This window comes from Lineus longissimus, chromosome 4 (assembly GCF_910592395.1).
Source record: "Lineus longissimus chromosome 4, tnLinLong1.2, whole genome shotgun sequence".
Lineage (NCBI taxonomy): Eukaryota > Metazoa > Nemertea > Pilidiophora > Heteronemertea > Lineidae > Lineus > Lineus longissimus.
This window is the reverse complement of record NC_088311.1, coordinates 22199955-22222188: the sequence shown is the minus strand read 5'-3', so window position 1 is coordinate 22222188 and position 22234 is coordinate 22199955. Positions and strand designations below refer to the sequence as shown.

Sequence of the window (22234 nt, the reverse complement as noted above, 5' to 3'; positions counted from 1 at the left end):
GCCTAATATAGTCAGCAGCATACAGCAATGCAATGCCCTTAGCATCGTGACTAACCGAAGTGTTCATAGGGTTCGAGAATCAGCGTAGCTCTCCTAACCCAGCCTTCAAGTAGTAGGCACATGTTGTTTCCTTGAGTTGTACGGTCATGAAAAGTTCAGCGGTATGCGCGTTGTGAAAGCACATCTTCATTGCCGGAACGTGTTCATGTGGTTCTGAGAATGATGTCATAGTTAGAGTATCGTACTTCTTTCTTTCGTAATACTCTAGATGACAGATCTGGAAAAACTTGTTTGTGGTTCTCATGATAGATAAAATTTTGGCAACAATTTGCACTTTGCACATTTCTCTTTCGACGAGCTATTTTTTAAAACATTCTTTACGTTTTACATTCTCGTCGACTTGGCAGCATGTGGTCGAGGTAAACGAATCATCACCAGCATAAACAACAAAAAACACTGCACGTTATTCATGATTTTTTTAATATACATTTCTCCTTACATAGTTGAATTCGAAAGCCCATTCATTCAGCTTGACCTGGCGATGACTATGCACTGTCGAACGGTGTGAAAAAGACCTTTAGGCCCTGGACCCAGTTGATAGAAAGCAAGCATGCTCTTGTTTCCTGTACATGTACAGTGCGCATGTACATTGTAACAACATGCAACATGATGTTATGAGCTGAGATACTTTCAAACAAACCGGCTTTGGAGACGATTCAAATCTGAAGCTATACTGTAATCTTTTGTCATATATTTAAGAATGCATTTTTAGACAGCACCTAACATCTCAGTCATTCTTATACAATTTGTTTGATTGATGTCAGAGGGCGAATCTGATCAATCTTTTAAAATCTATTAACCTGATAGATTTAGCAGGTTGGGATTCTATATCCAGTGTGTATTGATACATGTGATAGGCCACGCATTAGAAGTGACGCCATTGGTTAGGCGGGACAAATTGGAGTCGGGTCATGTTAGTTTTTGTAATAGAGGCGTCGAAAAGTTACAGCTTTACCATTAAGGTGAAATTTCGGACATTTATCTTCATTTCTATTGAGAGTTTAGCGTGAACTAAAATTTATCATAATTTTTCTTTAAGAAATTAGCAAGTATGGTCATCCACGAGAGAGAACGTAACGACGTCAAAGTTGTGCGAATGTTCCAACTACAGTGCTGGCCGAACACACAGAAGGTTCCCGCCAGTAGCGCCGTACTCCTAGAATTACTCATGTTGGTGGAGGACTGGCAGAATAAAACCAACCCAAGGAATCCAATATGTGTCATGTCCAAGTACGTATGGAACCACAAAATTTAAGTTTTTCAACATATTTCTTATAGATCTTCGAGTATGACCTCTATGAACATGTTCTAATGACTCAGATCACTCCAACGTTGATGTATTAAAGTTCTTTCTTATATCGCCACCAGCCACAAATTTGTCAATAGTATCTAATGACCATTGTGAGTCATGGATGTGTGAATTTAACATGATTTTTGAAATTTTTTGTACACTTTTTTTGACGTTTTTGTTTGTTTTCAAGGAACGGAGTAAGCCGCTGTGGACCTTTTTGTGCCATACACATTGCCTATGACAAACTGCGGAGTGAGGGGGAGATCGACATATTCAAGGCGGTCAGGACTGTGCGACTGAATAGACCACAACTTGTGGATAGTATTGTAAGTTTTATAACATTTTAAAGTACTTCGGTCACAGCGTTAGAAATGTTGATTCAAACTTACGAACAACTCAAAAATGATTTATGAGGAAACTTGTGGTTTTTATATCTATTCGGGTCAGTTTGACGAGAATTCTATTTAGAATACCACGTTAGATTCTTGCTGTTCGTGATAGTTAATCGAGTAATACCATAAAGAAATAAACATAAAGGACTCACTGAGAATTACGCAGTTGGGGCGTTTTCTTCAGATAATTCAAAAGCAATCAGTCATATCTTATCGGACGGTTGACTGAAACAGCTTGTTCTCGGTGTTATTCACGTGAAACTGGTGACAGCAAGTACCGATCTCGACGCGCGCCATAAATCGTCACAAACTTTGAGCAGAGCAACCTGGAAAGGCGTTAAGAATATAACGTATTTTTTCAGACCGAATATATCTACTGCTACACCTTCATGGTCATCCTGCTGGAGATTCTGGACCTGGGTCAAGTGAAACTGACGGATAGAGATGGAAACGTTGCCCCTTCGGAACAGGACGAGGAGCAACGGGGAACCCAGCCCCTGTCGGTCACTCAGACTCCAGTCTCTGAGAGAGGTTGCTGGAGCACGCAGCTACCTCGCGCCTTCACCTCTGGCAAACCCAATCTCTCCAGGCGACGCATGTCACGCTCCATGGAGTTCCTGCCGCAAATGTTACCGTGGTTGATCTCGAGTGACTTTAAGACATTTGCTAAGAAATATAAATTCACGTACACAAATCCTACTTTGACATTCTCTGACGAGAGCATTGAGTTTGAGACGAGTAATTCTATGGAGGATGTTGAGATAGTTACTCAACCGAAAGTTACAGTTGTTGGCTCGGATCGCGATGACGATGAATGCTATGATAATCCTTCATTCGTTAGCGATGTCCTTGTTCACAACCCACCAGGGTATAAGTCAAGGACTGGCAGCAGAAGAAAGCGGAAGAGTTCCGACTTTGATACGCGCAGTCTTCCACCGGATGCAGAGTTGAGGAGCAACCAGGCAGAGTTGGAGAGAAGCGTGCGCGCGACGTCTGTTCCCGCCTGGGTGACGGTACCGGAGCCCGTTGTGCCTCGCCACTCTGCCTTGACTGCCATCAACAAATCCTACCCACCGAGTCCCGAAATCAAACCCACTGACCGCAAGGCACGCAGCGAACCTATATTCTCCTACAGTCGGTTCGCATCGACCTTTGGCACTCCTAAACTCAAGGAAAAATTCAGCAGGAAACAGATCAGCGAGGAAGAGGCGCTGATTAATGCAGAGCAGGGTATTGATGCGGAGGATGATTCGAGTGATCAGGGGGACAGAAGCGTGATAGAGCTTCACGATATCATCATCCAGGAGCCCGAGGATCTTGTCATCCCGAGAGATGGCGACACTTTCGCCACCGATGAAAATCACGTGACGTTAAAAATAGACATGGCGTCCGATGAAGGATCTGACGAACGACCGCCAGATTTCTCCTCTGGATTTGGACGCCGGGGACGAAGAGGAACATTGGTCAGACAGTCACGTGTGACTGACAGTGAAGAGACGGATCTTCAGGGTAACCAAACTAACCAAGATACGCAGGAGAATGACGATGCTATTGTGACGCCACCCCCACGGCGGCTTTCGCCGTTCGGGCAGAGTTACCCAGAGCCACGGAAACCAATGTCTATGTTACGCGTTGGAATGAACTACGGCACTTTATGCAAACAGTTGAGTAAAAGTGAGAGCGGGTATTTGTCATCTCCATCTGATGTGGAGTCGCGGGTAGACTTGTACAGATTGCGATCGCGTAGTGAGACAGACATCCGCCTGGGAGCGTCACCGAAAAGGCGGAAACCGTGTCATAAACAGTACAGCGAGGAATGTCCTCGTAACCACTCACAAGTTGACCCGGAGTACATGGTGATTGAAGGAAGGCCAAAACTCGATAAAGATGTTGTGATCAATATTCCAGAACAGGGAACTTCGGATGAGGAGAGCGACCAGTTCTTCCAAACCCGTCTTCCTCTGCACACTAGCGCCGCCAAACGGTACGCCTACAGAAGAAGTTCTCTCAAGAATCGAAACTTCTCGACCTCCTCGGAGGCAGAGGACGTCGATTTCGAATTATACAACCGGGCATTTGATGAACTATTCCGTCAAGCGCATGGTCATTCGAGTACTTCGGGAGATGAAAGTCTTAGTACGGGTTGTTTGTCTCCATATACTGGAGTTAACGAACCTTGTTTATTCAGTTCAAGCAGTGAGGTCGAGGACGAGAAGCAACCCCAGCGCCACCAAACGCCGAGTCGCAACAATAGCAGGAAACATAAAACGAAACGTAGCCGTGTCATGCGCGGTTCAAGTAGTGAGCCTGACTTGGAGGACGCGAGCGTGATGGGGTCTGTTGCGTCACTTCCGGAGCAGGCGATTGAGATGACGGAGTTGAGATCTCGCGGCGACGAGAGTACGGATGGAGAGCAGCATTCGTCCCCTGGGAAGGATAGCAATAATTCTGTGATATATTTCCCAGTCACAGGGGAAGTAAATGTCTAAGTGAAACCTCCTCTCCGCGTTGCTATGTATCCAGTCATTTCCATCGCAGCTCCACCATTTCTGGTCAGTCCCTTGGCAGATAAGGAAAGCGTAAGTTCCACTTCCAGAGTGCCAAGCAAACATGTAGTTGCTTTAAATTGATTTTCAGCGATATACATGAATGAGCGCGTGACACATGGTCAGATCTCGCGATCGTACCGGCGAAGACGTTTGAAGTGTCGAGGATAGAGTATACGGGGAACAAAGCTCTATATTTCGCTTTGATACGGTGTTCAAGCAACAAGACTCGCAACACTTCTGGCCAAGTTTCCCTGAAACTACTTGAGTAGAAGCCTGGGTTGAGCGAAGTCTCAAGAGGCGATACGAGAATCATCTCGGGTTGAGACCAGTTAATGTCAGATCGACATCAGATCGGATTCCCCGCGTGTAATGCTTAGAACACAAACGTTATCGTATTGTATCTCGGAGGCTGATAGATGCGTTTTACAAAGATAACAGTGATTGTCTTTATTGCCAGTTGATATCCCACTAATGTTACTTTCTAATTGAATTTCACCTCTAAAATTCAACAATGTAATATTCATATTGTGTATATTAAGCATCCATCTGTTCTTAAGCGATTTTTATAATTTTACAAGTCACTCTGTATAACTGCTTACCAATTAATTTTTTTAAATGTGTAGAACATAGCGCATTGCTTAAATCATTTAACATGTCTTGTGCTTGTCCTGCAGATGTTTTCAGTGTTGTCATTCTAGAAACATTTGTGATACAGGAGCTTCAAATGTAACTTTGATTCGCACGTAGAGTCAGAAGCCTCGCTCTTTTGGAGGTCGGGTGTAGTCAACACGGTCAACAAGGACTATTTCATGTAATATCGCTTGATCGAATGAATTTTTGCTATCATCGAATTAAAGTCTTCATTAGTCATAGTATCATTAATGAATACGTACATGTGAAATGAATGTCATTTCTTTCTGATACACCCTTTATTGGATTAGTAGAGAGTATAATTGTCACCTTATGCATCACTTTGAGTGTCGTTTTTAAATGTCAACAATTATTTGCTGATTTACGAGTCCATTATTCATGCATTTATCATGCTATGCAATACTAAGGCTACAGTACACCCAATTTTCGTTAAATAAAAAACAAAACTTACTTTCATCTAAACACATTATATGATTAAACGTTAAATATAATGGGGACGTTTCGTAATTCAATAGGAAGGACGAAGTATGAGGTACAGTCATGCGCCAATTCATTTACGGGACACTCGTAAATAATCTTTTATACCATGTACTTACATGTACATGTAGTAAGAGGATTAGGAGAAATGGGGGAGCAGTTTGAGTGACGACCGTAAAATTTCCATGGAATTACTCTGGACAAAAGGCTCATTGTTATCATCATAAACATGTACATGTATTGTGCATGTACATGTCCTTCGTCCTTCGTATCTAGCTCAGTGTTCGTTCCACGAACGGCCTGTTCTCCACGTATTGGATCACTTTGTCACCTACACAGTCCCGATGCTGTCTAGCCTGGGCCGAATTTACGAAGGGTGTTTAAGAGTTAGACGCGTGTAAATTCTACATAATCAGTTTCAGTGCCTAATGCGGTTTTCATGAAGAAACCCTGCAAGGCCCTGACTCTGTCTATTCAGACATTAAACGCTGTGTTAAGCTAAACACCCTTTGTAAATTCGGCCCATCATGTTTAAGTTTATTGTTTAGAGTTTGGCATCAACTACGCTATACACCTTTCCAGAAATGGGGCGCTGAGTGTCCGAAATAGTGATGTCATAAGGGGAAACTAGGCCTTATGGTGGAGGGACAAAGGAGATAGTCATGGTTGACCAACACACTTAAATGCCTTTGATGACGGACAAGGGGGAAAAGTTAGTTCCAATGCAAGCCACCAATTTCGGGAAGCATGTATAGGTGATCTTCTGACATGACACTTACACTAAACCTGGTCTATCGTGACACATTTCACTTAGGTATCAAATGAACCGAACCCGCTCCTCAGCATTAGAAGCCCACAACCTGTTTGTTAAAAATCGGAAAATTAAAATTGAAATTGAGAAATTCCCATTGTGTGAACGCGTACTGAATATAAATTTCAACATTGCCGTCGCGAAGACTGATACAAATACATGTACTATAAGTGAGAAGTTTGCGAATTCGCATGCCTACTTCACTGCGGCAATGTTTTTGTCTTTCTATTTCTACCTGAGCCATGAGTAGATACTAATGAGCACGAACATCATAGGCTTAGACCATATGCCCTTGCCTGGAAGCGGCACCATTATCCGATAGGAATAATCATTTTGCTCATGATTTTAAATGTTCAGCTTTTCCATGTTATCACTTTTTACAACGACGACTCCGCTATTAAGGAGTTTTTATCGAACCGTCGAAATTATTAATCTGATCTTATTACTGTAAAAATGCTTTTTCTCCTGTGATAACAATTACCACGAGTTGCGCAGTACTTTAATATGAATACAATTTCTGCTGTAATGTTTTGAATTACTTGTATGCAATGAGCAAGCTGGTGAAAAGAAGGTCCAGAACTTTTATTCCATGATACGTACATCTTTGATACTCCTACGCCCTATAGAAAATATGAAATATCGAGAGGAGGAGTTCATTGAAAACCACTAGTGCCAGGATGTGATACGTAAGGTGCCGTTCGTTTAGTACGTACGCAATTAGAGGAAGGCCATTTGCGAATTTTGGCCGACCATTTTCGCGGCGTACGCGTGCGTGCGGGTGGGCACACAAAATGATCAGTACTTTGTACATGACGCCTCGCGTACTTGATTTGTTTTTTTTTGCTCGTTAGAACAGAACCCTTCTCCTTGTATTATCTCTCGTGAAATCATGTCATTATAAAGTATGAAAAGGATGAGGCCTACAGGTTTAAGGTTGTTGATTTCAAACGTAATTAAATAACTCTTGTAGAGTAATAGGTGTCATAAAATTCCATCAAAATCGTGCGTTGTGTATAAATTGACTCTGATGATTTCCAAATGACCCGTTTCTAACAGAAAATAAGCTTTTGGCCCTCACCGCATGTAAAAACAAGAATTAAATGAAGGATATTCCTTTAGACGTTGTATACTTTGTTGGGTGTGTATAAATCTTCATAACCTTCACCAGTAAAAGAAAACAATGGTAAACTACATGTTTCAAATTATGCCAAGCGAGGCCAGTGCTTTATTCTCGGTAATTCTACAGTATTTCGAATATGTACAAAGATTAAGAAAATCCTAAAGTATTTAGAACTTCTCATCAGTTAGGATAGCACAGTATAACCAGGTCCGCGAAACTCGAGTACAGACACGAAATCGCGAGTATGCCATCCGGCTTGCAGCGCATTGCTCGATAAACTAGGTATGTACTTGGCCTGTCGAATGGTATCACACGACGCGAATCGATAAAACTGTAGCCCAAGTTCTATAACATGGACTGATCGCCATTCAGTTGCATCACAAATTCGTGTAGGACATTTTAATGGGTCATTATTTTCTGCAAAATGCCACAAAAGTACCACAGCAATGGAAATGTTGTTTAGTGTTCTCCACATATGCAAACTTTCTGCTTGTGCCCCACCACACTCGCACAAAAAAATGATTTTGAATACCGTACCAACCGCGAGTACGGCCAAGTGCTTATGAGATGTGTGTACTCGAGTTACAAAGTATTGGCCGCCATTCTACATGTATTACTCGGGTTGTCGAGTGCAACTCTCCAGCATATCACAAGACGGCTACTACCTACCTTCGGGCGTCCTAGCCAGTATAATATTACCGAGAATTTAAACTGTTTCAGTGTGGGTCTCTGACATTGTTGCAGCGCAGCATCATTTTGTACTTTTTTCCAACATTTTATAATAAAAAGTTATGATTCATACAGGTGTCTTCCTTGCATTCTTTCCCAGTCGTCTGCTCTGGCCATTATGATTAGCACTAGGTCGTATCCTAGTGTGGCGGGCATGCCTGAAATTCCCTGTCGTTGCCTTTGCAAGGTTTTGTTGGGCATGGACGGCTGCGTTCCTGTACGTTAAAGTGTGAGATGCAATGGCCCCAATCAGTCCAGTCGCCGAGTGCTGAAAAAGGAGGAATGGGCCATTGTCAAAATTGTGGTCATCACAAAAACATGACATACACAATCAAGCATCGTTAAGATGCCGATGCAAAATCTTTGATGTGAAATGTTCAGATAATTAAGGATAGAAAGTATAAATTCTTAATTGTGCTTATTGCTCATGTAAAACAAATTATGATTCAAATCTTTTTAATTTTCGTCAACATTTTAGTTTACACCAGACACCAAAAAGGAGCAGCGTTTGTGTTATGGTACACAACACAGCCAGCCACTACGAACGATCGTACTAGAAAAAAACAACAGCTTAACCGTCTTGACAGTCTTACCGTTCGTTGGAGCCCCATTACAGCTATCTATCTCCCGACTAGCGATGCAGTTGTAACCGGATGGGATCGCGCAGACGACTCTCTCGCGAGTTATCTGCTGGTCGTAACATGCTGCCCATGGACTCCATACGTCATGAGCTGTAAATGAGATGAATCATGAAATATTTTTTAAGGCCATGCGCCACCACATGACAGAATTTCGAAAGCCTCCTCTAATAGGACACGAATTAGTTGGTAAATTGAAATATCGATAGACGCCGAAAAATCTGGCTTTTTTGTTTGCATACACGCTCTTAAGTCCTGCATTCAACATCTAGAAACCATGAAATTATCAATATCGTTTTTGTTGAAGGCCGTACACCACCAAATGACAAAATTTCGTATGCCTCATTAAATAGGGCCCGAACTAGGTGATGAATACCAACAGACGCTGGATAGGCAGTAACACCAACAATCACACTGTAATCGGTAATGAAATTCTTCAAGGCCGTACACCACCAAATGACAAAATTTCGTATGCCTCATTAAATATGGCCCGAACTATAGGTGATGAATACCAACAGACGCTGGATAGGCAGTAACACCAACAATCACACTGGAATTGGTAATGAAATTCTTCAATAGCCTTACTTACAAAAGTTTTTAAACCAGTCTGGCTCTGGTCTGTATTCAGCACACACAGCGATGACTAGCGCGAAAAGAATTAGAGCTTTCATGTCGGAGTCGAACTGGAGTTGTTTGGCTTTGAGCCGACAAGAGGACAATGGCTCTGAAAAAAAATGGATAAGCTTAATGATACTCGATCGTTCCAATAGATCAAGTAGATCATGTTCTATCGTAGATTAAGTTCCATCGAGTCGTTTCCATTCAACCAGCTGTGATAAGACACGATAATAGATTTGATTTGTTATCTAATAAACCACAGACACTAGAGTTCAAGTTTCTGATTTAACGTAATCTATAAGTCGAGCTATTGTCTAAACTTGAGTCGTTATGTATGTGTGGCAGCATCTTTCTCGTACTCTGGTGTCTGTGGGTGTGAACCAAATCTGCCTAAAAAGCACGTTTTTCGGTAACATCTGGGGGGGGTTATCTGCCCTTTTGCCCCCCCCCCGGCTAAATACGGCCCTGAATACCGTTGTCAAAATACGTACATATATCGAGGGAACATCGTACGAGCAATTATACAATGCCCTTACCGAACTTCAGTTGGTATCAAAGCAACTGACGCATCATCAAGTCATACGCACGTTTCTAAATCGAACCCGCCCATTGGAGGCCTTATTGCCAACATGTTCATCAGGCCAAGAGTTGCTTACTGATCTGCGCTGGACAACAGGAAACTAATGTGAAGGTTCATTTTCACCGCCCGAGAAAATGCAAAAAGTAGGCCGAAACGTTGATTGTGTGAAATCCCGTTTAATCGATGAACATCTGTGTCGACAGGAGATCAAATGAAATGATATTCGACAATCAAGGACAATGGCCTATTTCTATATATTTGCATCGCTGCTGAATACTTTTAGCAAATAAGCTGCTATTGATAATTCGCTGCTGAATATTTTAGGAAAATTACCAACTATTCATAATTCATGTACTTGAAAAGTACCATTCGATACAATAGACATCAGATGCACTACATTTTGTTCTCCCATTGTATCCGCCTGCATAATGACGTGTTTCTAAAGATATTTTAGTGTACAATTGATATAGATGTTGGAGATTTTTATGGTCTTGATTAAAGACTAAAAAAACAAACAATTTATTGTAAAACAATTTAAGCTCGATCTACCAAATTTATCTGTATACTTTGGGAAATATTTCAAGAAAAAGGTTTGAGAGTCGAGGATTATCCTCTATAATGGGATGTGTAACACAATGCACACCCGTGTACATGTATATGCAGCCCGTGTTGTGGAGAGAAGCACTCAGTGTAACCATAACCAACCTTGCAGTGGAACAAATCACCAATAACTTCGCAAAGAGCATTACATAATCTTGCCCTTCACCTCGCAGTTAAAGGAATTCAGTCCTACCCCTATAAACGGTCTATTGTCTATAAACAAACCCCACTCGCACCTAGGCCTAACTTCCTTTTGTTCTATTTTCTCATCGAAGGGTTATCAGGGCCGGGCAAATCTTGACATTAGTGAGGTTTCACAACCACCCGTTTAGGCCCTACGACGACGTTTATCTATTGTGTGAGTTTACCTGAACAATAGACAAACGTCGTCGAATGGCCTAACCGGGTGGTTGCGAAACCTCACTTATAACATCAACCTCCATGAAACAGCTATCATTGGGTCGGTAGGCCTAAACCAGCAGACGTAATATGAATCAGAATAGAGCGAACAAATCCTTACTTACCTAACAGAGAAATAAAAGCAGAAAAGAACGAATAGTGCAACGTGTAGTGCTGAAGCAGGGCAGAGCTTTCAGAGGATGGTTCTGATCAACCTGCTTGGAGTAGTATCACAAAAGTGCAAGGACCCGGTCCAGATGGGACATGTCCAATTTATATTTCTGTGCCAGCTGCCCCATAATTGTACTATTTATGCAAAATAAAATATTATTACCATATAAATCATTTTATAGGTAGGCCATTTTGTACATTTTTTCACATCAGTGCAGTAGTAAATCGACATTAGGCAGTATAACTTATTCGAAACTACATAAGATCAAGGCTATTGTTGAATAATTGGTGTGATTATAAGTTGATAGTTCACGACACTGTTTATCACCGATGACCCGTGTGATCATCGTAATAATTATACTTAAATTGTCGTCCTTGCTTCGGATTATTCAAAAGGGAGTAATGGCCACTAAAAATTTACCTTGAACATTTTGTAGAGGACGAAAAATTACGTAAACGAGAAATTTTCAACTCTTCATGAACCAAAGTTTTGATGTTTTACGAAGAACATTTTTCCTTGGCTTAAATTAAACTAATTCGTTGTGATTTCACTTGACCAAGTGTCATTGGTTATTTACACACTCTCAGAAAGAAAGGTTTTCAAGATTTTGAAAAACCTTAGGTTTTTCGGCAAACACTTTGTGAATGTGTTATCAAAGCTACTACTCTGAAAAAATAAGGAAGTATCGGAATAACTTGTCCATGTAAAAATCCAACCACCAATATTATCAAGCCTGTTTTCGTTTTAGATTCTATACATTATGAGAAATGAATCATAGACAGTTGCTGTTTTATTGAGTCAACAGGTTTTTCCCATCAAAGAGAGGCTTGTAGGCCTACAACCTGCGACACGCTGAAACACAATGAGAAACGTGCATGTACTGCTCACTTTTTGCATTAGCGTCATTAGTTCGCATAAATTCATCGATTCTCTCCAAACATATAAAAACTCTGATACTGATTGCGAGGTATAGGCCTATACCTGATATATGTATATCGAATCTACAGTTTCTGTCATTTCTGAGGACGCTAGTCTTCGTGGTCACCATCAGACGACCGTGCCATTAGTACATTCGAAGATAAGCCGAATCGTTACCTTGATGATAATGGCATGACATGTGAGACTAAAAAATGACGTTCAACATATCCAGTTCTTTCAACCAACTTGTAAACATTTAAAATGACTTTTCCACTAACGCCTTCTCCTTGACATGGATGAAACGTTAGAACCTACAGATGTCGTTTTCACACAAGATGATTGAAACCAAGTGACCGTGTTTAGTGCCTATTCCTGATGTGGATGAGAAAATAACATCTGTAATATCGCATGAGTAATGTCAACGTTTTTTAGTACTAGAGGCCTTGACAAGGTTTCCTACATTTCCCTATCAGCACCATTACTACACCTTATCATCAACACCGTTACTTTCAATAAGTAATTGGCTGACGCAGTGATGATACTGTTGTGAGGACGGACGCAGGGTGTTCGGAATGGAAACCCAACTATGGTGCATTACCCTTATCCTTCTCCCTCTAGGTGAGACACTGATTCAAGCCTTTCTTTATAACATGATAATGTATGTTTCATATTGCCATTGCCTCTACTGTGAGTCCTTGGAATCATCGAGTTCTAATATTTACTGAATGAAAAAAAATCGCAGTCTCTCGTTGTCAAATCTTTCACGACAGTGCATTGTCATCTCAAGTGGAAGCAGAATCATTCTAAAGACGCGTGACTCTGTCATTGGTTAAGTAAGAAAGAAGCGGTTACCAATTCCTTGCATACCGGACGGAACTGCACCAAACCATTCTTCTGACAAACACGGTTTTCACAATTTCAAGTTTTCATACAAATTTGGGTATACCAGCCGATGTTGTTTTAACTTGAAGTATTATGAGATGTCATACTGCAAGAACAAGTTGTCACTCTATTCTCTTCCAAGTGAACTGTGCCAACCCAAACGCCCGACAGAAGCGCATAGTCTACTATCGTGAAGTGTGCTTTGATGGGATCGGTTGCTTCAACAACTCGGCTCCGTTCGACAACGCAGAAGGTATCCTACCGGATTCGCCCGATGTCGTTGGCACACAGTTCCTGTTAATGACGCGAGGGAATGAGGTCCCAGACCCTCTGAGATACAATGACTCCGCCAGTCTCAGGTTGTCGCATTTTGACCCTGCCAAGGATGTAGTGTTTCTCATCCACGGGTTTGCCCAGACTGGTGCAGCAGATTGGGTGAAACCAATGGTAGATGCTCTCTTGGAAAAGGTTAGTAACATTCCACGGTGTAACAATTCAATCCGACGGATTCCACATGACAAAATGTAGGTCACTATGTCCGAGAACGGCACTAACTGGCAGCAGGCAGGTTTCGCAAGCCCTCCGACCGACGAAGCACTAACTACGACGGTCTGTCGGGGGGGGGGGGAGAGGCTGTTTACTTTTTTTTTAATAAATGAAAGAAAAACAAAATTTACTTTGAGATGTTTTAGAACATTTTTTTTAGGTACGTACTTATATGTTCCTTTCACAAAATATGTGGCATCATGATTTCACTGCAGGGCGACTTGAATGTTGTCATAGTGGACTGGGGCCCTGGCGCCACGTTTCCTCACTACATGCAAGCGACAGCCAACACCCGCTTGGTTGGCAGGCAGATGAACAGAATGATACAGCACATGGTTGAGATGGGATCGAACCCTTGGACAACGCACTTGATCGGCCACAGCTTAGGGGCGCATATTGCCGGTTATGCTGGCGAGGACTTGGACAGCAAGCTGGGACAAATCACAGGTGATTCGTCTACGCAAATTCTTTAAAATGGCGTCAGTCAGCATGGTTACACATCTTGAAAATAAAGGTTTTTGAGCTTTTTTTTAAAGCTTTCAGTGTAGAACAGTCAACACAAATATGCAATATTCGGTTGGCCGAAAAAGGTTTGTTAAAAGATCTAAAACCCGTCTTTCCATATTAATCGCTATCAACGTCCAGGTCTAGATCCTGCTGATCCACTATTCGACGGAGGAGCCCCACAGGTGCGTCTAGACTCCACGGATGCCAACTTCGTGGGCGTCGTCCACACTAACGGCGAACCTATCTACCTCGGCGGGTACGGCATGTATTCCGAAGTCGGTCATGCGGACTTCTACATCAATGGGGGCCAAATACAACCAGGATGCAGTTCCAACTTTGACTCGCTCATCTCGGATATATTGAAAGGAAAGGTAACTGGTGAGTTCGAACAAGCTGGACTGGTGTTCTCGTCTAGTGCATTCGATCACTTTCAGGCTAGTGCCATACAAAGTGACGTGTCCTGAACTGCACCACATGCATGGCGCTATGGTATGGTGATTTCCTTTGAAAGGTATCTTAGTGGATGAAGTCGTATCCAGACATTTTAAAGGGGGAGATAGGTCGGCATCGATCAATACACATTGACTTGCCAGTGGACGAACTACGCGACAGGGGAGTGTTTTGTAATAGAAAACTGTCAAAATGTCGTATTATACAATGTATTACATATTACATGTTTCCACGACAATTAAGGAAGAAAATATATGTTGTTGGTTTTTTCATACATATATATTTTTTTATTTTTAGACGCAATGGATGCCATGACCTGCAGTCACAGTCGGTCGCATGATCTATACCTCGAATCTATCAGATCTACAAACTGCATCTTCGTGGCTTACCAATGCAACAACACAGTATGTTGATGTATTAGTTCACTTTAGGAGACACATTTCACATTTGGTGGAGTGCAATCCGTTTAATCGGTTGTGGAAAATGATGCCCCTTTCTCCGGCTTAATATTCGTCATCAATAGCTGCGGCAGTGTATGCCGACAGCTGTTTAAGGAATCGATTCCGAATTGAAGGTATTGGTTCTCTTATCAAACACCGCGAGGGTGAAAGTGAAGGCCAAAACCGACAGTTTGGTATCAATTTCTGTTCTGAAACACCTCCAACTCAATATCATTGAAATGTTATGACTGCTTTTTGCCGGCTTTCATGGTTTCCACCATTGCAAGCCAAACGAGAATGGTAACCGCTGGCACGAAAATGAAGCAGGGTGCTTTATACACTGTAAACAGTGTTATTCTGCAACAAAGATGTCATAGCATTTCTTATGCTACATGTTTAATCTCGAAACTTTGACCATTCAAAGCCAGCCTCGTAAAAATTCATAAATACATTTTCTCCTCTTTCGCAGGATGAGTTTAATGCTGGTCGTTGTTTGTCCTGTGGGAACAGACGTTGCGCAAAGATGGGATATGACGTCAATATCACGCATGCGCGGGGGAAATATTTCATGAAGACGAGAGCGCAGGAACCATATTGTGGTAGCAATAACTTTAGTTTATGTTACAACATGTATAAGAAAACACTTCATGATGACGCACTTCTTGAGAAATCTAGCAAACCATCTTGAGTGAACTTCAATGCACGTGTGTGCATTTGTAATGTACATGTAACTGCAGTTCGGTGGTCATCTAGATTGATTAACACGACCATGTTCAAATCAGGGTCACGGGCTCCAAAAATAAGACACAATGATGAATTTTAGAATGCGAACTCCACCAATTTTGAATTTGACTGATTATAAACCTTGCCATTATCTGCTTTTTATTTCGTGCGCCAGGCTTACATTATGGTGTGACATTGGATACAGCCGCGGGTGGTGAAACTAAAGGACAGATCATTATCACCTTCATAGGCACGGAAGGCAATGTCAGTGATCCAATACAACTCTTTCAGTAAGTTTTTAAACAAGATTTTATTCCCTATACATTCTGGAATAACATCCTTCTTCAATTCTTTTTGCTTAACCGTTCGCGGGAGGTTTTTGTGGATTTCGCGAATAATTTCGATTCGCGAAAATCAAAATTGCGAGAAAAAACCTTTTTATTGGAAAACTTTTCCTAGACATTTTGTATTCCGCCAAAATAAAAATCGCGAAAGTTAATCTTTTTAGAAATTTTCGCGAATAGCAAACGTTTTGTGGCGCAAAAGTTTTCAACAGTGAGTGTTTGGTCTTGCATTTTGTCAGCGATGATACCGAGCTCCGCCCAGGCAATCCCCATGAGTATGTGGTGGTTGTCTCTCACGAGGTGAACGACATCGCCGAGATAGAGATTACCTACAAGAAGCATTCGTCTTGGATCGTATGGACTGATGGAATGGACCATTGGCTGCCCGAGTATATTGAAATCACCCCTGGGGGAAAGTTTAGCAGGTATGCAGACGCATTTGTCACTTGCAACTAGTACAACATTCATCAATTTATTTATTTATCCACTTATCCATACATTTTATTAATCAAATGGACCCCAGTCGAACATGACAAAATGTTTGGTCAATCAACGAGTTCGATAACAATACTGTATATACCGGGGAAGTTATGTCTGAAAATCAATGTGCGTGAAAAGAGAGTAAACATCAAGATACATGGAAATGAGAAAACCTCTTATAGTGGCTATGTTGCCGTCAGTATACCGACATTGAAAGTTGTTTGGTTTTGTTGTTTTTTTCCTCCTAGTTCTGGTGCTATGCTACGCGTGGCAGTAGTACTAAAACACAGGCGTATCGATATAGGCGTGGAAATATCAAACTGGGCGGTTTTAATGCACTTTACCGCCGTCTAGTACGTTGTAGAGCACCCTTTTACCATATGCATCGACAAACCCAGGGTCCACTTGCTACTTATACCCTTTCAGAGATACGAAGTGGTTCTGTTTAAAGGGCATGTCAATACGGGACAACACACCAACACGAATCAAACACGCCAAAGGTAAATGCTGATATGGAAATAAATTTATTGACAAGAAGGAAAAAAATATATTGTGTTTTCGTCAGTTCCTTATTATGAACCCATTAGATGAACTGTCATATGGTTTTCAAAATGGACAGTGCCAATTTCAATTTTACTTTTACAATATTGTATTATTCAGTCACAGAATCTAGAGCGCCATCTTGGTCTTCAGCTGTATAGTGCCCGGTAGAAACTTCCATGCAGATGTACTGTACATACACAGAGATGTACAGGAAAATGTACACGTTGTTGTAAATTTTACCAATTAAAGTTCACCCAGGCAACCCAATGGCAAACACGATGAATACAAGGTGTAGCTCTAGGTCTTCTCCCCCGTACACGTCAGTGGCCCTACCATGTACTTTCCTTCTTCTTCCGGTCCCGCTGAAATAAGATAAAAAATTAGTGCATATTTCAAACCGTAGTGAAAGTAAAATTGGGCGTCTGGAGAAAAAGTCCTATATTTAGTGCTCAATGACGTGACCTTGTTCCGGTGTTCTGGTTGTTACCTTGTCCTCAAAGGCCGATTTGGGATCAGTGGAAATTATTATCAAATACAACGGAATCGTTCTGTGCATTCTGTGCAAACCTAAGTAAGCAAAGAGAGTACATTTTGTACATGTATATGTAATCTATATCATAATACTATAAGGCGGCTCGATAAAGTGCCATTTGGGGGTAGTGTTTCGTCTCGAAATTTTGCACGTTTGCAGATGATATGTTATCCTGATGCAACGTTATGTTTATTTTCGGAAATTTACTTCAGCGGAGCAGTAATGAGGGATTTTTAATCGGACACTGTCAATTCTCCTTACCACTCACGGAAGCCAAGTGATATTGCATTAGATTTTCATTGCAATTCAATCTATTCAAGGTATAGCCCATTTGAACCTGCCTGCGCCACGGGTACAATGCTAGTTATTTCTTATTACCGGTGTCTCCTGCACAGAAGCCCTTCACTGGTAGATCAGGACTGTTGGTCAGGTACCCTGCATCCTCCCGCCATACATTATCATTCGTATCGCAATTACACTTCTTCTCTGGTTTAAAGCAAGACTTATCTTCACCGCAAGCACAGTTGGCCGTCCCTATGAGAAGAAAAACAGAATAAATATTCATTCAGTGCAGGACGTACTATTGATATCACCTTGATCAAGCTCTTTACCTCTGTCGCCATTTCGCTGGCACGTACTTTTGCATGTGCAGCTCATCATCAAAGGTTTTTTATAGGTATTTTAGATGGTCAACTTTATACAGAAAATAAACTGCGCGAACAAGAAAAAAGTGACAAGAACCGGCCAGAGACACAGCAATGATTCTGCAGTTAGATCGCCAACGGCTTAGCCTCTTGTGTTGAACAGTAGTCGCTTGGTAGCAGGATCCACCTTGATATTGCCCAGTTGCTCTATCTTCTTTTCAGACCTAGACGTTTCACTTCAAATCTACACTTAAGTTATGATAACGTGTCTGTAGGCTTACCCGGAGTCGCCCCTCCGAAGTACTTCACGCCTTTTCCATCCCGAGTCTTCCAATACGTACTCTTGGCGTCCGGGTCATTTTGATCATATGCGTAATCGAACGCTGCAGACTTGCACTTCCAGGAGATGTACTGCTTGCAGGAAGTTGAGATGTCAATCAGGGCGACCATCTGCGGGATTGTCACACCGTTGTCGTACGTCAGACCAGCGTAGTAATCGCATGGTCCCTCCCAGTCCTTCACCGTGGTGTATTCCGTCCGGTCGTGGCCTTGAGAGAGGCGAGAAATAATCAGTGACATTCTGACAACAGAAAAACCTTATGCCAGTTTGTCAAATTACCATCTGTTATCTATTTATTTTTAAGAGTTTACATACCGACTTGTGTCAATCCGCCAGCCTCTGTCATGTTACAGAAGACTTTAAAGGGATGCACGCCTCCTTTGCCGTCCGGGTCTATGGTCACCTTTAAACTGTCGCGTAAGCCGAGGCCGTAAAGAACTGAACATGATTTCCCTGAAGGTGAAAGGAGGATTCTTAAAACGTCGTCAATCTTGTTGACATTTTATTAAGAACTGCAAGACACTGATGAGATAATTATTTTGCCGAGCGAAACAGAAATAATGCAACATAATAGTTAAGAACGTCAAAAATATTGTCATGGTCCTCCGTATGTGGGCTTTTGATCAATATTTCCTACTCGTGAATGTATTCACTACTAGTATGTGTATATCACGTTACTAACATATTCTGACTCCCAAATAGTTCAAGTAGCAACATAGTTTTATTGTTTTTTACAATTAATATGCTAATTACCGGAGACCATAAAAAGGTAATATAATCAAGTATGGATTAATCATTCTTGATATCATGCGCATTGTCGTTCGATGTGATATAAAACTGTTCAATCAGGATGGACAATGGGTGGATGACACCAAGTTCTCTGGTGGGCAGACGTGCATGTAACAGTGTGATGTCCATCCATTTAGGAAGGTTTCAGAAAAACAGGCCAATGGATATTCACTTTATTCAAGCAATCGTTTTTATCGAAGATTCCGAAGCTCCATGCCACAGGAGTTAATCCACCTCTCAGCAAAATCTAAGAAAAAGTGTATAGTGGTTACAAGGTCATAAAGGATTAGTTCTTCCCCAATGCCAACAGCTATCAGGGACCTTGGCTTGTTCAATGTATATTGTACTGGTGGAGTCTTGCCTCGAGTTTAATAATGAATGGTTATAGATCGGTGAATTCAGAGCATTGTATTCCAGTATTGTGTTCCCTTCACTAATCGGTTATGATGTGACGTAATACCTATTGAATTCAATGTCATTACTTGGACAGAAGGCAAGGCCAACACATGCTTTGTGTGGTCGTTCCTTATGTACAAGTGGTAGGCACGTTCATGTACATGTACATCAATCTCCGAATTTGTGTGGTATATTTTGGTCAGATTTTCATCGCATGATTTGAGGTACCCAATATGATGACAGTGATATATTTTTAAAGCGTGTTCGATTACGTCGTTGATTCTTAGTGATATATTGAACAATACATTCATTCAATCTCTCGTCAGACGAATCCGGATTGATCTTACGTCTGGTTGCTTCACGTGGACGTTTCGAGGGCTTGGCGAAAACTCTAGTAATACGTAAAACCAATACGAATACGTCATACGCAAGGAATTCCTTTCGCTTACTTGTGCTGCAGTCAAAAGAATTGCATTCCTTATTCTCCTTGCTCTTGCCTTCACATGGCGCCGTCAGGTCTCCGTGGGTTTTCATATTACACTGCCGCTCTCGGGTCAGTGTACCTCCACCACAGGTCTTGGAGCAGGTCCCCCAGTCGGTCCAAGCGAGCCAATCTCCTGGTACTTAAATTGAGAAAGGTTTGAAGAATACATGTAGTTGGTCAAACAGCATACTTCCTTGGATTTGCAAAGGAAAGGAAGTCTTAACGTCAGACTGTATTCGCCGATGTATCACCCGGAAATCCTACCAAATGCACATATTTGGTACAATCGTTTGATTTAAGAAGATTGGCAAGTGTATCCTCACCTATTTCTTACAGCGTAGAGTACGGCTTTAGATTTTGAAAAGACTTGGGGCAATCAAAATATTTTCATAATTTGGGGTATCTTACATGTCGATCAATAGAACAGGAAAGCAGCGCTTGCAGACGCTAGGCGGCGCGTTCATGGCGACAGACGAGAACAAAACATAAGACATGAACACACAACTAAGAAGAAAACATGCGTTATAACAAGAAGGATCACGTGGGCTATGAATACTTTCCTGTACCGGCCATCCCGCAAGCGTATAAGAATATCCATGTAAAACTTTAAAAGCGTATAAAACATATTCTTGTTAATAACCTGAAACCGGAATATTAAAAAAATCTTGCACAGAATGAAGGAAAAAGGACATTCCGACCAGCTTTCCACTGCATTTACCATCAACTCGAATATCGAATACTGTACCTAACTTATTGGCTAATTAATAAAAGGTTAGCTTCTCGAAAATAATAGCATGGGGCTTTAACCGCAACACTGTCCAATAAAATATTCATGAAACTTGTAATAAAATGGTGTTGGGATCTAATCAAAAGTTGGTCTTTAGGGACCTTGAACGTAATTATTATAGACGTTTGAGTAATGACCTATACTATTCTGATCAACATGATATCTTGTAAGGAATAACGCATACTCTATTAGGTTCGCCGAGGCACGAAATTAATTTTTGGCCTCCAAGGAAATTCAGATTTCCGTGTCAGTGACCATGTGTGGTCACACTAGGTAGACAGCATGCTATTTTCTCTACTTTCCACGTGAGATTGAGCGCTAATAGTTATGAAATGACACTTTTCACTTGCGCCCTTTTCTTCAATAACAACATTTATAAAATCCTACTCCTTGTCATCAACAGTAGTACACAGGCAAAATTGTGCGAGTAAAATAAACCTTAACTTTGTATGTATATAAATTTTATATAAAGATTTTATAATATAAATAAAACAGAATTTTTATTTCAAATTTCGATATATGTATATATAAAATCTACAAAAAAAAATTATATAGAATCTCTGATATATGATCTATATACAAGTATTTATTTAAAAAATATGTTTTATTAATTTTATATAAAATCTGTGTGAAATTATTCATATAACATTAATAACAGATTTTCTTTATATAAATTTTATATAGCCAAATTTTAAATATCAATTTTTATATAGCATTTATGAAAAATTTATATAAAATAAGACTTATATGAATTTTATATAAGAAAATTGTGTCTCTGTATGCATGTACGAAATGTACCTGCAAGTCCTGAAAAAATCTGCTGCATTAGTAACGAAGAACAAAGCATCTGTTAACGTAAGGTAAGGCAAGGCAAGGGTACAGTACATGTACATGTATAAAATATGTAAATACATTGTAAGTATTAGAACAAGTGTATAAAATATGTAAATACATTGTAAGTATTAGAACATGTATAAACGTCTAATAAAATAGTAAAAGCGAATATTATGCAACTGACCAAGCTCTCAAATGCAAAAAAGAAAGGTGTAGTAAAATCATGATCAGCCTGGAAGAATATAGGATATTCTGTATCAATAGTGAAATACATGTAATATTAAATATGGATACTCCAGAACAGCTTCAGATACTGTAATGAAAATAATTTTGCTGAAATCGCGGTGAGAGGAAATTGTCCCGCCTCAGTGCATCATTACACGGATGTAGAGCCTGACTATACGCCCTGCTTCCCGTTCACGCCAACAACCACCTGAGAAAATACGGAAATGAAGACAAAGATGTGAATTTGGCAAGGAACTAAGACAGTTGTTTTATCCTGCGTCGA

The 22234-nt window shown here is 40.9% G+C and overlaps 3 protein-coding genes and 1 long non-coding RNA gene across 10 annotated transcripts in view; 2 read left to right on the top strand and 2 right to left on the bottom strand.

Annotated features, from left to right (window-relative positions):
- LOC135486733 (uncharacterized) overlaps positions 1-8152 on the top strand; it is a 60995-nt gene extending 52843 nt beyond the window's left edge. For all 7 annotated transcript variants that reach the window (XM_064769806.1, XM_064769811.1, XM_064769810.1 and 4 more), the window contains 3 exons: positions 1100-1290; positions 1542-1677; positions 2106-8152. In XM_064769806.1, coding sequence (XP_064625876.1) covers positions 1100-1290; positions 1542-1677; positions 2106-4232 — 2454 coding nt within the window. In that variant the 3' untranslated portion in view covers positions 4233-8152. The remainder of the gene's footprint in view (positions 1-1099; positions 1291-1541; positions 1678-2105) is intronic.
- LOC135486734 (uncharacterized) lies at positions 7427-11180 on the bottom strand. The gene is made up of 4 exons (XR_010446744.1): positions 11041-11180; positions 9308-9442; positions 8674-8811; positions 7427-8348 (listed from the first exon to the last, which is right to left on the bottom strand). It is a non-coding gene; the product is annotated as an uncharacterized LOC135486734 (long non-coding RNA).
- Positions 11181-12533: 1353 nt separating this feature from the next.
- Positions 12534-16931, top strand: LOC135486912 (pancreatic triacylglycerol lipase-like). The gene is made up of 9 exons (XM_064770080.1): positions 12534-12623; positions 13030-13355; positions 13649-13880; positions 14079-14318; positions 14688-14794; positions 15300-15429; positions 15729-15843; positions 16137-16322; positions 16804-16931. Exons 1-9 carry the CDS (start codon positions 12578-12580, stop codon positions 16886-16888), a joined length of 1467 nt encoding a protein of 488 aa, XP_064626150.1. The 5' UTR covers positions 12534-12577; the 3' UTR covers positions 16889-16931.
- Positions 16927-21365, bottom strand: LOC135486913 (contactin-associated protein-like 2). The gene is made up of 5 exons (XM_064770081.1): positions 20071-21365; positions 18752-18889; positions 18378-18644; positions 17831-17986; positions 16927-17282 (listed from the first exon to the last, which is right to left on the bottom strand). The coding sequence occupies exons 1-5, from the start codon at positions 20153-20155 to the stop codon at positions 17218-17220; spliced, it is 711 nt and encodes a 236-aa protein (XP_064626151.1). The 5' UTR covers positions 20156-21365; the 3' UTR covers positions 16927-17217.
- Between the last annotated feature and the right edge of the window lie 869 nt (positions 21366-22234).

Bases quoted from the DNA above. Each gene is read 5' to 3' on its own strand.
- LOC135486912 (XM_064770080.1), top strand. From the start codon at position 12,578: ATGGAAACCCAACTATGGTGCATTACCCTTATCCTTCTCCCTCTAG. The intron at 12,624-13,029 runs GTGAGACACTGA...TTCTCTTCCAAG, and splicing joins CCTTATCCTTCTCCCTCTAG to TGAACTGTGCCAACCCAAAC. The intron at 15,844-16,136 runs GTAAGTTTTTAA...GCATTTTGTCAG, and splicing joins GATCCAATACAACTCTTTCA to CGATGATACCGAGCTCCGCC.
- LOC135486913 (XM_064770081.1), bottom strand. From the start codon at position 20,155: ATGAAAACCCACGGAGACCTGACGGCGCCATGTGAAGGCAAGAGCAAG. The intron at 17,987-18,377 runs GTAAGCCTACAG...TTCTTCTCATAG, and splicing joins CTTCGGAGGGGCGACTCCGG to GGACGGCCAACTGTGCTTGC. The intron at 17,283-17,830 runs GTAATAAGAAAT...ATCTTATTTCAG, and splicing joins CTTCTGTGCAGGAGACACCG to CGGGACCGGAAGAAGAAGGA.